At 42.1% G+C, this 15,010-nt stretch overlaps 1 protein-coding gene across 1 annotated transcript in view; it reads left to right on the forward strand.

The window, feature by feature from the left end:
• si:ch211-26b3.4 (connector enhancer of kinase suppressor of ras 2) overlaps positions 1–15,010 on the forward strand; it is a 68,729-nt gene that overhangs the window by 36,136 nt on the left and 17,583 nt on the right. Inside the window, exons 9-13 of the mRNA XM_028590047.1 lie at positions 1,622–1,768; positions 10,439–10,566; positions 11,088–11,299; positions 13,092–13,178; positions 14,014–14,220. Coding sequence (XP_028445848.1) covers positions 1,622–1,768; positions 10,439–10,566; positions 11,088–11,299; positions 13,092–13,178; positions 14,014–14,220 — 781 coding nt within the window. The remainder of the gene's footprint in view (positions 1–1,621; positions 1,769–10,438; positions 10,567–11,087; positions 11,300–13,091; positions 13,179–14,013; positions 14,221–15,010) is intronic.

Below are 15,010 nucleotides of genomic sequence, written 5' to 3' on the forward strand. Positions count from 1 at the left end.
TACTTCTGTCACTAGGAATTACAGTGAGTCCAAGTGTGTTCCAGTATACCCTCTTTTGTTTTAGTGGGCAGAACAGGACAAAACATACAGTAGTAAATTACTTCCGTCAAAACTCTTGTTGTTGGTGAACGCTGGCTGAACCCGGAGTTCTAAACTGGGCCAAAGAGAACAGGAAACGAGCCGCGAAAGGCTGAAACAGACTGGTCATCATCATCAGGAATAAGGTCAGAGCAGTTCTGTGTGTGTGTGTGTGTGTGGGTGTGTGTGTGGTGGCCTCTGCGGACCCTTCCAGTAGCTGAGACCAGTGTAGCCAATCAATGGCCTGACGAGTGCTCCGAGCTCTGGAGACAGGCTGGCCGGAACCACGAGGAAACACTGCAGTCAGCACTCTCTTTCTTCCTTAGAACTAAACCATACTGGCTAAGCCGTCCTTTATCTTTATATGTTTTGCAATAACCTATTTGGTGAAGCTTTAGTAAAACAAGTTAAGTAGTACAAAAGCAGTGTGTCTGAGGCAAGATGGTGAATGGTGATTTTTATGCAGCAGTTAGTTGTGTCTGTTGTAGTAGCAGTAGCCTGGATATCACATGAACCATATTGAAATTAGAGAGAGAACGTTTACCTTACTGCCAAGGCTGCACAAGCCTCTAAACCTGTTAGGTTAGTAATGTTTAGATTTTTAAAATCTCCATTTGGATCCAAATCAAAATACACATATTTTATGTTTATTTTTGCCTTGATCTTTGGATCCCGAGTAGTTTTTCTCTGCCGTTGTTTGTACTGTAAAAGAAATATGGACAATTATGCACATTTTCTGATGGCAGCCATACATTTTATGGACATTACCTACAGTACATCACCTGTGGGAATAATAGAGCTTTAAAAGAGACAAATTATGCAAAATTTCAATGACCATGAAGTTGAATCAACACATCTAAAAACAAAACTAAACTAAAATCTGTTGTATTAGACTGCATTTATTTAATTGCCTAATAAACTGCCAACTAATTGCATGTCAGATTGGCCACATTTAAAAGAATTTTGCAAGCAATTGTAAAAAAAAAAATCAAATAAGATAAGCATAACTTTACCTTTTGCACTTGATTTGGTGAAGATGGCCAATAATGATCTTAGGCACCTTTTTTCAGGAATAAAAAGTGACTCTATCTCCCACTGTTCAGGAGCTAAGTGAACATGTAAAGTACTTTACCAAAAGTCACAGGCCTGAAAATATAAATGATATACAGTATAAACGGTTTATGGCCATTGTACGCATATTATAGTAGGACCTGGGGGCTCCCCGAGGTTAAGGCGTCAAGACACTGACCATGGACTGCAACATCCGTCGTTTGGGGACCTTTGTTGGATCTCTCTCTCCCTCATTTCCTATCATCTGTCTAATAAAACGATAACATACATGACTAGTAGCATGTGGTGGTATCAGGACCTGCGCGTGGTGGTTTGCAGCAACAGTTTTTAAAGCTTTATATCTGTGCGTGGTGGTTTACCTCAGCAGATTTGGTGCATTGTGTACAGCATGTGTGTGTGTAGTGGTTTGCGGCAGTTGTTTCGGTAGCCCTGTGTGTGTGTGTGTGTGTGTGTGTGTGTGTGTGCTCCTTAGGTGGGCTGGCAGCTGAAGAACCTGGTCAACGCTCTGAGAGAGGACCCATGCGGAGTCATCCTCACGTTGAAGAAAAGACCTCAGAACACCCTGAGCTCCACGCCGGCTCTGCTCAGGAACGTGCGCTGGAAGCCGCTGGGCCTGCAGGTAACCACCAGTCACATATGGACGCCATCACTGCAGTATCGTAACAAGCCACGTCCTGACCTGAGAAGTGCTGAACTGACTCAATGACATGCTGCTCTACAACCACTCTATTTGGAGTTTTAAGAAAGAAGTGTGAAACTGAAATGTGACCACTCTTACAAACAGTACATGTATATCTGCACACTTCTTGTACTTACGGTGAGGGATTTGTACCTCTGGCTTTATCTTTGACTCACTCTCAGCTCTGTTTTTACTGCCCACACTCTGCATTCTCCTACTGGCATTTTAAACAAATATTTTCAAAGGAAACTTCTTCACTTTGTGACCTCGCATTAATCCTCCTGTTGAGTGTTTCAACAAATCTTTTTTTTTACAGCCTGCCGTACTGCTGGTACAGTTCAAAGCCATTTACAAATGTGTAGCTAAACCTCCATCTGAAGACAATTTATGCATACCAAAAGCATATTTCTTTAGATAGAGATATATTGAGATAATAAAGGGGGTGAAAATAGCTAATTATCTTATATTTGCACTTTGTGGATGTGTGAATGACTTAAATGGTATAATATGGCCCAAACTCCCTGCTCAGGAGCTAGCACAGGGCAATACAAGTTCACTGAAAGGTGCTACCCAACTCCCATTCACATTCATATTCATATTGGATGAGACTTTGTCCTGATTCATTCAACCTTTGCCCCAAACATCTCCTTTTTCGAAAGAGACTACATGTGTAAAGTACAGTAGCTCTAAAAGGTGGAATGCTTGTTTGAAGGCTTACAGCTCAGAGCGAGTGAACACATTTCACTTAAGGGCAAATACTTTGTCAATCTGTCACTCATTCAGAGCCCAGAAAAGTCACTCAAATGTTGGCGCACAGAGAGAACGAGTTGTGTTGAGACAGAGGGGTGAGGCGAGGGCTGGTCTGGGTGCTTGTGGAGCATCATGTCTGTGAGCACGTGTCAAACTCAAGGCCCCTCGTAAATTTTGATCCGGCCTGCAAATCAATTTCGGTTCACAATAAATTTTGCCAAGCCTTGTTATATGCACCAAACCAAAAAGACGGGAAACGTTTTTTCAAACTGCAATTACAACGCAAAGCAGAATTTGGCAGATTTGCAGACTTTGAGCCTCAGAAATTCCCACAGAACCAGAGAGTTTTCATGTGCGGTAGCCTGCTTTTAAAAATGTAATCATTGTTTTGCTTGATTTGCTAAATTCAGTGATGGCTAAGGAACTTTTTTGCTGACTTTTTTTAGGGGTTTATGTTGACCAAACTGTAAGTGAGAATGTTATATGAGACATACAGTAATACAGTCAAAGATATTTGACTTTTTGATTAAATCAAAGCATGTCAAACTATACATGCCTGGCCCTTGATGTGATTGTCGTTTTCCAGAGTGACCCTTAGTAAGATAGAGTTTGACACCCCTGTCTGTGAGCATATGATTGCAGTATATAGTACTGTATACATGTTCACATGAGAGACTTACACATTCCATTAGTGTTTTATGGTTTTAGTAATGGCCTAAAAACCATCAGAACCCTGTAATAACCATAAGGCCCACTTCATCGCCATCTCTAACACGGTTGCTGCCTTTTAGCTCATCGCTCTAAGTTGTTACCACAAGCGTATTGTTATATTTGCTGCAACAGCAGAGGATTGTGGGAATTCTACCCTGATGGGCTGCTAAGACACAAACGCGCCGTGAGTGCCCAGATCAGAGCGCAGAGATATCTGTGGGAGAGGAGAAGAAAGGAGTGTTTTAGATTTGTTCTCTCTCAGAAAGACTGGAGCTCTTAATTATTCATAAGCAACTACAGGCAGCTCCACTGGCTGTGAAACAAGAGCCGCTACTCAGCAAATACTGGAGATAATGCACTGAATCCAAAATATGCTGCTAAACAGCCTCTGTGTGTGTGTGTGTGTGTTTGTGTGTGTGTGTGTGTGTGTGTGTGTGTGTGTGTGTGTGTGTGTGTGTGTGTGTGTGTGGCCGTATGCACGCTTGCCCATCTGTACGAGTCAAAGCAAGTGTGTTTCTGCGCATGTTTGCGCATGCACCCAGAGAGATGTTTTTCGTTAGCAGTCGAGTTGCTCCTCTGAGAGGGGAAGGAACTGGGTCACTGCACTCTGTAAGCTCGGTTTAGATACATACTGTACGTACACTGCTCTCCAAAACAAACACACGTACAAACACATGCACACTCATACCTCTAAGCACGGTTTTAGAGGATGAATTGCACGGCTGTGAAGTTTAGCCCAAATGTGGCAAACGTTCAGCCGGATTATAACTGAATCCACAAAGGAAACAATTTATCTCTGCAAATCATCATGTGATTCCAGTCCCAAATCCCTTCATGGCAACCTCCTTTATTCTACTAAATAATGGCACATCTCTCTCTCTTTCTTTCTTTCTGTGTGGGTGTATCTACATCAGGATGGAGTAAAAGTATTTTAATGATTCACTGTAATTACAATGAGGCTGGCAATGATTTTAACAAATAACTTGAGGATTACTGTGTCTGCTGCGCTGCTGCAAAATGTGCTATAAGGGATTTCATGCGTGATTTAACGCCACGTCAGCATCCACATCACAGGTCACTTCACCAGTCACACGTGTGCCACACATTGTCCATGACCCTGCTTTCATAAATCTGTTATATGTTTAGATACATAAATAATTACTCTTTGAAAATGCCTGCTATTTTAGGCAGCATGTATTGGTATGTATAATTGATGGGCCAGCTGAATGGGTGAGGGGGTTTTAGCTTCTTTGACATTACTGTACATTATTTTGGTCTACTTGGCTAATGCAACTGAAAATCTCTGCCATTCTTAAATCTTTATTACGATAAATTACTCCATAACAGAAATTGTAATAATAACTGTTAAAATCTCACCTGAAGGTCCATTTAGTAGCTAGCTGTTCTCCAGCAGATCAGATCCCAGGATCTTCATCAGAAGTTTGAGGCTCAACTTTTAAGCCAACATGGACGAGAAGTCCTTAACGCGTCAGAAACAAATAGAAATTTGGACATCTACAGTTCCATGAAAACAAACTCCATCTGCTGATGAAGATCAGGTGAAATGACCAAAAGCTGAATGACAGCTATTAAATGGACCTTAAGGTGACATTGTTTTGTAAACTGCTGTTTCCAAGGTTGGTGACAATTTGGGAAATACGCATATATGCTTTCGAATAGAAAGTTAAATACTTTCTATACCAGGGGTCTTCAATGTTTTTTAAACAAAGGACCCCTTAATTGAAAGAGAGATGAGCAGGAACCCCTACTACATATATTGTATAAAATGTTGCATATTAAACTGGACCTACAATAACGTGTAGGGCAGCCTAAAGCCTTTATACATAAAAAAAAAAGCCTTATAATTGTTGGCATGATTTTATAAATTCAATTTTAAATTTTAAAACATACATACGGCACAGTGAATCCTTAGGATGAACTGTATCTGTGGATGGCTATCTTAGGCCGGCTACACGCTGCCTGCGTGGCGTGAGCGTGGCGTTTCTGTTGCGTGTCAGCTGCGTGGCGGCTGCGTGGTGTTTTCTGTCTTTCCCACCAGAAAGGTGTCTGATGCTAGCCTGGTGAGACCCTCCTGATCTGGCGAGCTCCAGTTTTCCACTCGCAGATCAGTCTGGCATCTTGAGGCAGAGAAAATTTGGAGCCGTTAGCCAAACGACCGGGCCAATCAGCGTTGGTTTTGAGGTGGGTTAGGTGGTGATAGACAGATGGTTTATCCAATCAGCTAACCAGTATTTTATTTTATTTATGTATTTTAATTCTGTTAGCCGCTCGCTAATGCTTTTTTTCTCTTGGATCCTTCTTTTGGAATATGGTCCTGGAACCTGAAATGGTGTCTTTTATTCCTAAATTCTCGTTACACAAACGGCAAATCTCCTTTACCGACATGTTGCTTGCATGCTGAGCTAACGAGCTATGCTTTGCCTGCAGCAGCAGGGGCGGGCTTGTGGTTGTATTTTCATACGCTTCGTGGATCTGATTGGTTGATTTGGCCCGTCTATCACCAACATAGGTGATAGACAGATGGTTCATCCAATCAAATAACCAGTATTTCCGCCCCTTCCCAAAAGTTCTCCAACGGAAAGTTCCCAGATGGATATGCCGAGCAAATGCGAAGCAATCCATCTGGCGGAGTCAGGTTAGTCTGACGCGGCGCTGCTGCTGCTGCTAGCCTTGTCTGGACACATGGATGTTTCCCATTGATAAAATGCAGTAGTATACTTCATGAAAACATAAATATATACTGATCTGATTACAGAAAAGACGTCGGCAGTATTGACGGCAAAATAGGCTCCAGAATATTTCGTTCTGTATTGACGGGTGCAATATTTGAAAATCAATAATTATTTATTATAATTTTTTAAAATTACATTTATGTCAAAACCTAGAGACTTTCAAACATCCAAAATGTAATTTATGAAATGTATTTGTGTGAAAATTAAATATAAACATCTTGAAAAATAGGTGAAAAATAGGCGTTGGTTCTATTTCTAGCAGGCACGCGTTTTCGGCGCGGCTCGAGCCTCGCCTGAGACGAGCGTGTCACGCAGGCAGTGTGTAAGCTCTAACCTGTTGACACGAGAGCCGAAATAGAAACGGACACGCCATGCAGCTGACACGCTCACGCCACACAGCCAGTGTGTAGCCGGCCTTAGTGACACCTTGCCTATAGACCAGTAAGCCTATCATCAGTGGGGATTTATATTTGCTAATAATATGTTGGATTCATGTTAAGACTTTTTAATTTTTTTAAAAACTGTCAGGCCCCCCCGCAGTGTCTCCCTGGACCCCCTAGGGGTCCCGGACCCCCTGTTGAAGTAAAGCTAGGGTGTGATTTCCACTGGGGACAGGGGGGACATGTCCCCTCCACTTTTCAAAATCCAGTTTCTGTACCCCCCACTTTCAAATTTGTTTGATATCATTTTATTTATAAGTCTCGGTGATCAGCCCCTATTGTAAACAATAAAGAAAGTAAGACATATTTTTCTTAGTTTAGTACTATTGTTTCTGGAAGAATTTATCATTATGATCAACTTAATTACTTCCTGAATGTTATATCACCATAGTCCCTAAACTTATGTAGAAATGCAGGAAATGGGATTCAAATAGAAAACATGCACACACTTCTCAAACTAAAGATACGCCCTTGCGGTAAATATGAAGCTACTTGCCTTTAGGGTTGGGTACCGAAACCCGGTTCCACTATGGTACCGGTTCATACGCAAACGGTAGTATTCGGACCGGATTAGAACGCGAATTTTGGTTCCTCATTTCGGTTCCGACTGAAATATTTTCCCTTCCGGCAGACTCTTTTTTTCTTTCTCCCTTTTCTGGCGTGTGGCGCACGTGCCCGCTCGCGGTGTGAAGCGCGTGTCCGCGCTATTCCCCCGACATGCTACTCTACAATCCCCGCCGATAGACGGCTTTTTGTACACGCTCTGAAACGGACGTAAAAATATCACACTTTCTCTGTAGTCTACCGTTAGCTAGCTACCGTAAATGTAGGCTACTTTTAAAATGGCATATTTTCCTCTGGGCTCACCAAAACGGACGTAAAAGCATATTAACTATTCACTGACTGCACGTGATCGCTAGTAAACATTACACTTACTCTGCTAGTCTATCGTTCAGGACAAGACCCTGTAGCCTGGTGGTGGGGGAGGCAGGACAGCCTCCCCAAATTGTCTGCCCTTTTAAACTTCTACCTGGGTGTGTACAGACCTCTTGGACACCGTCTGAGAGAGGTTTCTCCTGTGCAGGACATGCCATAAGTCAGGAGAGGTGTCCTATCTTGCCAGAGAAGGCAAATATGGTCATTTTTCTGCTAAAGAACTGCTAAAGTTTGAAGCTGGTTGGCATACCAACTCAACATTTATTTTGTTGTTACTTGTTAATAGTGTAAGTGTTATTTGTTAAATTATTGTAGTTATGTGTTAGGTGACTTAGGTTTAGTTATAATATTTAAACGCTACTATATTGTTAAATTGAAATAATTTTCAATGAAATAATTGAAATAATTTTCAATTTAAAAAAAAAAAACTCCATAAAAAGCCTTTCTTTTGTCATTTTTCAGTTTTTCAAGAATCGGTTTAAGAATCGTTTAGGAATCGGAATCGTTTTAAAAGTACCGGTTCGGCATCGGAATCGTAAGACTGCAAACAGAGGGAAAACAGCTAGCCTAGAATCTGGTTGCCTGGCAACCTCAGAGTGACCACATAACACATAAAACCACAACGTTTTTACACCTTTGTTTTTGGATGGATTAAACAAGTGAGATATAACGTGTTAGAGCTTTGAGTGATATCAATCTTCTCACCTAACTCTCGGGAAGAAAGTAAATGAGCCTATTTCCCAGCATGTTAGACTGTTCCTTTAATACATCAGTACATGACATTTATTTCCCCATGCAGGCATACTTTTGACATATTTGTCTAGATTCATAACATCCTGACCAGTAAAATATTCTGGACTTTGAGGCTAATTAGTTGGTTGAACATCTGGTTAGTTGTCACCGATTGTTGTAGCTATTCTCAATTTAATTATATAGGATTCAGATGAAACCTTAAATTGACTGGGCCAGTATAACAGCTTATAATTTTATGTTCATTATATCAGCTTGCCTTATCAGTATCAGACTACATGTTGTGCAATTAAGTAACAAGATATTGCAGTTTATTGGAGACTTTGCAATTTACATTATTTTGTTTGTTTCAACTGTTAAATGTCCCACTTCCTCCATATCTCAGATGCATTTCTTTAATGTCCTTACCTAATGTGTCATTATCAAAAACCTGTTTGTTTATTTTTGGACTTTATTAAAAAAAAAAAACAGAAAAATATATATAATTGATTGATATTGTCAGCCTAAAAAAATCTACAGTTGGTCAGGCTCTAATTCAGACTAAGCTAAGATTGAGCAGGCCTTTTTTCCCTGAAGACATCTTGACATGTCACAGTAGGAGAAGTACAGTTGTAAATCATAAAATGATTGATGGCTGAATTCCATTTAGCTGCTTCAGTTTCAGGGTCCAGGTGTTGTGCATGCTGGCTGGCTGACTTGGACACTTGAACAGAACGGAGCCATTGTTACAGTAATGTTATTATAACATCTGTGCTTTTCCTACTGTGACAAGTCAAAATGTCTGCTGTGAAAAGGCCAATTAAAGATTGATGGTTAAAAATGTAATCAGTTCCGTTTATTATCCAACTTTTCTTTTGTTCTCAAACTTTTAGTCAAAATAATATGTTGTTACGCATATAAGTGTGTGTGTGTGTGTGTGTGTGTGTTTGTGTGGGGGAATATTGATCTGGAGAGGTTTTTTATTAGTTTGGAGTGGACGCAGCGGGGGTCAGATGGTTTAAGTGCTGTTTTAACAGACTGGAATTTCGCCTGCTGTGGAGGTCCCATCTCTCTCCATTTCTAGACCGCCACCCTCTCTTCCATGCAGGCAGCAGTGGGCTGTAATCACTAAATTACTGTTTTCACTCTCAGCTCCAGTCACCACACTGCACAGCTCCCCCGCCTCTCTTTCTCTCCTGCAGTCTTTCTCTCTGACTCTCTCTCTTTGTCCTATTTCCTTTGCTCTCTCCTCGCTCTCTCACGTCCTTCTTTTTTCACTCTGTCTTCATTATTTATTGTGAAGCCGTCTTACTGTAAGCTTCCTTCATAAGAGGGAAGGCTGTGAGAGAGGAAGAGATGAAGATAGAGACAGGGCCTGGGGATGGAGGGAGTGAGCGCGTGGAGGAGAGGGGGAGGAGGAGGATGGAAAGTTTGGAATATGAAATGAATTTGCCTAATGCACTGCTGATGAAATGATGAAACGCTGGGCTTCCTTAATGAGAACGCTGCCTGCCTCGCCGTCGCTCGGCCTCTCTGTCTGTTTATCAATTCTGTCCACACTCGTGTCTCCTCTCGAAAATGGAGCGCCCGCTTCAGACATAAAGTAAAACACCACGTTTAAAAAAAAAAAAAGATCTGGAAATCTCTTCCTCAGGGAGTAATTGTCGAAATGAGCTGCATATTTGTCACCCCAGCTGTTCCGCCTGAGAACAAATTTATTTTCACTTGAAATTTGGACTGAGTTTCCATGACATCAGAAACAAGGCACCTGATGACAAATGAGTCTACGTGTCCTTGAGTCAAGCTGTGGCCACGCCAGCTTTCCTCTGCCCTCTCCTTCTATCGTAGCACAGGAGAAAGGTGGGGAGTGAGGAAGAGCGAAGAGAGGAGAGGAGAGTAGGGGTTGTCATGGGAACAGACATGCAGAGCCCGGTGCGAGTGAAGACAAAATGACAGAATAGTGAAGCGATTAAACGTGGGAGAGGCTGCACAGTCAAATAGATATAAAAAAAGGACAACATACACAACATGGCAGCTGTGTGGAAATAACTCTTGTTTGTGATTCTGGGTTAAAACGCGCGCGGGCTGCAGTACGAGGAAGATAACACAAATAAAAGGATCCCTTCCTTCATAACACTGTAAACTGTGTGCTTGTTTGTTTGACTGTGAGCCAGGAAAAGATCTGATGTTCACTCTCTGCAGGTTGTGCTCCCAGACCATCCTTACAATTAAAACTCAATGAAGAGGTGCAAGTCATTCTCTCCCTCTTCCTCTCCTCTTTCTCCCTTCAGCCGATCCCCACCAGCCCCACCAGCACCTCCCCTACACCTGGTGGAACTTTGGGCATGTCCAAGATGGACGCCCCCAGCATGCAGGACGTCTATATCCTCTCTCCTGTCTCTGGACTCTACAGCACCAGGTGAGCAACACTTGCACACAAAGATATTTAATGATGGTTGTTTACGTTGATTGTTATGATCCTACTTAAGACTTAAGGTTGGGTACCGAAACCCGGTTCCTACGCAACCGGTAGTATTCGGATCGGCTTAGAACACTAATTTCGGTTCCTCATTTCGGTTCCACTTAATGTGTCGACTGAAATATTTATTATTTATTTTATTTATATCTGTTGCTACGAAGCGGACGTAAAAATATCACACTTTCTGTGTAGTCTACCGTAAATGTAGGCTACTTTTAAAATGCCATATTTTCCCTCTGGGCTCACCAAAACGGACATAAAAGCATAGTAACCGTTCACTGCACGTGATCGCTAGTAAACATATTACATCTTTCAAGAATTGGTTTAGGAATCGGAATCGTTTTAAAAGTACCGGTTTGGCATTGGAATTGTAAAAATCCAAACGATACCCAACCCTACTTATGACACTGGGGGTGGTGGTGCTGATGATGTGAGGATGACGACAACTGTGCTCTCCCCAGGGAGGAGCTGGGTCTGATGTCATGCGACGACATCAGCCGCTACAGCGTAAGCTCACAGTCCGGCTCCAAAGGTTCAGAGGCAGTCAGCTACTACCTGGACCAGGACAGCGGTCAGTACTTCTCCCTGCTGGAGGGAGACGGACCCCCGGGGTCCGACTACGACAGGGTCCGTAATACAGGGGTTCGCCGGCGGGACAAGACCCCCACCCATGGTAAGATGGAGCGAGCGCGATTCGACAGCGTGAACGGGGCAGTGATGGCTACTGGCCCTGTGTTTGCTTTGTAGAACAGCATGCTCTCTCTCTCACCAGATTTCTCACCTTTTTCTCAGAACTCCTCCTTATGTGTTCATCAGTCACTTCATGGCTCTGCTTCTTTGTGTCTTCACCTCGCGTACGCACGCCCCAAAAACACTGATCACATGCCGAAGGGTCAGTCCAAAAACACTGTGTCCAGCTCCCTGTCTGCCCCATCACCTATGTCACCCTTGTTCAAGACAACTTCTTAGACATCCTGTACCTTCTTGGGAGACTCTTAAGGGGCCTATGATGTGAAAGCTGAGGGTCATGTGATCGACGGAAGTATCTGAAGATTATTTTATGGTCGCTGTGCTAGCTATAGGCCACTTGAAGGTGGTCAACGGAGTGGACTTGAAAGTTAGAAATGAAAATAGATATAGATAGATATTTACAAGGGATGTGCATTTAAAGTAATTTCCATTTATAAGTACTCACAAAAAAAAAGAATAGTGTCCGAAATTAGTTTTTGATGACATCTTGAAGTAGCATGGGATCATGAGTAATGAGAAATGTATCTGCCAGTGACTCAGGCAAAAATAATAATGTTCACTGACGAGTTAATGTATTAACATTGTATTCACGTTACATTTAGTCACATTTATTCACGTCTTGTCATTTAATTCTAATGAAATAGCTGCAAGTAATTTTAGCTAATGTAACGTTAACTTGCTAACACACCATTAGATGAGTCTACTACTCATACTGCTACTGTAGCTAACGTTATGTGGTGAATTTAGTCTGGGTTAGCCCAGCGCTGTTATCCGCAGTCAAAACAATCATAATAAAAAGAACTTTAAGAGCGTGATGAGCGTTGTTGTAAGGCTATAACGTTACCGTACGTGTTAGCTTGGTGGCTGGCATGAGCCACTTGTCAAAGTAGCACATTGTATTAAGATCTTGACAGTTACAAAGCAACTTGATTCGCTGAAAAAATACTGACGTCCAAATTAAGTACTCGAGTACTCATGCCCGTCCCTAATAGTTACTCAGATTTAGAAAACAACATTTAAGACACGCTAATCAGTGTTTGTTGTATTAACGATGTCTGTGACAATGTGTTATGAAAAAAAAATTCTGCATAATTAGATAATGAGAGCAAACACTGCCCTCATTATCTCATTGACACTGTTTTCAGCAGCAGCAGGCAGCTGTTTTCATCAAAAAAATCCTCTCATAAGCTGAAAGTACACTACCTGCCCAGCAACTAACAGCAGAAAGACAAAGTTGCAACTAGCTGGTAAACATAGAGGATTTAGCTGCTAAAGAACCAGATATTTCTCTCAGGAGTTAGTGGGGGGAAACGAGGATCAAAAATAGGATCAATATAGGCATAATATTTGCCGAAAAACACAGTTGAAACACCTCCTATTTAGACAAGCCATAAGATAATAGCTCACCGGCGGTAATCAGCAAACAGTAAACATGCTAGCAGATTACCTCGCTAGCACTACTGCTAGTTCAGCTACCCCTGTTGTGGGGGAATTTACTACCTGTGAAAAAAAAACTAACTTGATATTACAACCTGGAATTAAGGCTGTGTGACCCATGCCTTGCATGTCACAGCAGTCCCCTTGAGAGTCTCCCGTTCCTTCCCCCCTCACCTGCACACACTTTGTCTCACCTGTCCACCCCTCCAGCTGTCTCCCGCGACACCCCCACTCCCTCCCCCGTAGACGAATCTCTGATTGCTGATTGGTCGTTCCAGGTGACCTCAGGCCTGTTTCCATGCCTCCCGAATATAACTGGATGGCCGAGGCCAAGGAACCCAGCATGGGCAAGAGAGGGAGCCGAGGTACACACACACACACACACACACACACGCGCAAAAACACAGCCCCTCACACACTGAACACAAACGGGTAGGACCGGTGCTGCGCTTTGCTCCATACTCAGCTCAACACATTTCAGCTCATCCTCTGGTTATCCATGGTGGTGTGGTTGTGTGAGGATACATATCTGCCAGGTATGTATCTGACAGAGCGACAAGTAAATATAAATGCAAGGAAATTGCATTTATAGTGCTGCTCTGGAAATTAGGGTATTTCTATGTGACCAATTCTAACCAGCTTCACCGTTTTGCGGCAAGACTCGATCTGTATTCGACCGACGATCCTCCACTCTACCATCAGAAAGTCCATGAATAACATTAAAGCACAATAGTGCTGTCTGGGCTCTGCCTTTCTCCTTCATCTCTTTCTCTCAGTCACTTTTTAGTTTTTTTTTCACATTTAAGTATATGGATAATAAACAAATCAGGTGAGAAGCTTTTTCTATTCAGATCTTCTGAAGCGGAATAAAACTTTCTGTGACTGACGAGATTTAGCATTAGTGCCCACCAAATCAGCGTAATCATTGCAAACAGATTAGCTGTATGTCCCCGGCTGTGGATCTATATCAGATACGACAGCTCTGAGGCACTTTTATCCCTTTTTGTTGGGTTTTTATCTGTAAGGATCTATTCACTCCCATCCGTTTCTACTCTGGGGTTCTCCCTCGACTCTACAACGCTATCCCTCCCCAACCATCGCTGTGGTTTTCCTCCCTCTGTCATCCGTTCAGATGAGTTCCGAGCCTGTCCATCCTCTAACTGCTCTATGCCTCTACCCTCCTCGTCCCCACAGATTCAGACAACTCCCTGCTGCGTTACCTTAGCGACGACAAGATCCTTGTGATTGAGGAGGAGCCCGAGGGTCCGGGCAGAGAGAGTCGGCGGGATTCCACCAGACGCTCTCGGCGCAAGAGCCGCAATCCCAGCAGCCCTAGCTTTCCTATCAGCCCCTCCATGCTGTCCTCCACCCTGCGCCTAGACCAACCGCCCGATGCTTTGCCTGTATGTACAGAGTCTGTTAACTGGGTTTTTTAAATCTGTATCTTATTCCTCTGTGCCATAGAGCTCCATTATTGTCCAAACACTATTAGAAACACATGAATGAGCCACACTGTTGCACTGCATGTCATGTTCCTTCATTACCATCAACATATAATAGTCTCCAGGTTTAAATGCACTATTTACACCTTTTTAAGTAATGTTTGCTATAAATTACAGGTCACAAATGTTTTAGGTAATTGCTGAGCCCCTTTTTTATGACATTTATAGTATATACTGTATATGTGACACATAACACACACTATTTACATTTTCAGTCAGAATAAAATATGGACTAATGTGTTGCTTGTTGGTCTTTTAAAGGGTTTTGTTAACAATAAGACAATTATACAATTCAGCCGGCCTTATCCTTGAAAGGCAACTGAAATAACAACAATTAATAAGTACTGAATTGACCCTAACCCTCAACAAGATGGATCTAGTGCAATAAACAGCAATTGGATCAGGACAAAAATGAAAACAAAAAATCACAGTAGAAGTAATAACAATAATAAACAATTAAATAAACAAAATGCATAATCCATTCAAAGTCCCACCTTCAGAAAAAAAACAACAATGTAAAAATAATCCATTAAAAGTAGAGGTTCTGTATTCAAAGACCTACTAAGGTAAAAGTAAAAGTAATATCAGCAGAATTTATGTATTAAAAGTAAAAGTACTTATTCTGCAAAAACATTTCTCTCTGAAATGTAGTGGAGTAGAAGCATTTTAACTGAACTAAAAGTAATTCCTGGTGA

This window comes from Perca flavescens, chromosome 10 (genome assembly GCF_004354835.1).
Source record: "Perca flavescens isolate YP-PL-M2 chromosome 10, PFLA_1.0, whole genome shotgun sequence".
Taxonomy (NCBI): Eukaryota; Metazoa; Chordata; class Actinopteri; order Perciformes; family Percidae; genus Perca; species Perca flavescens.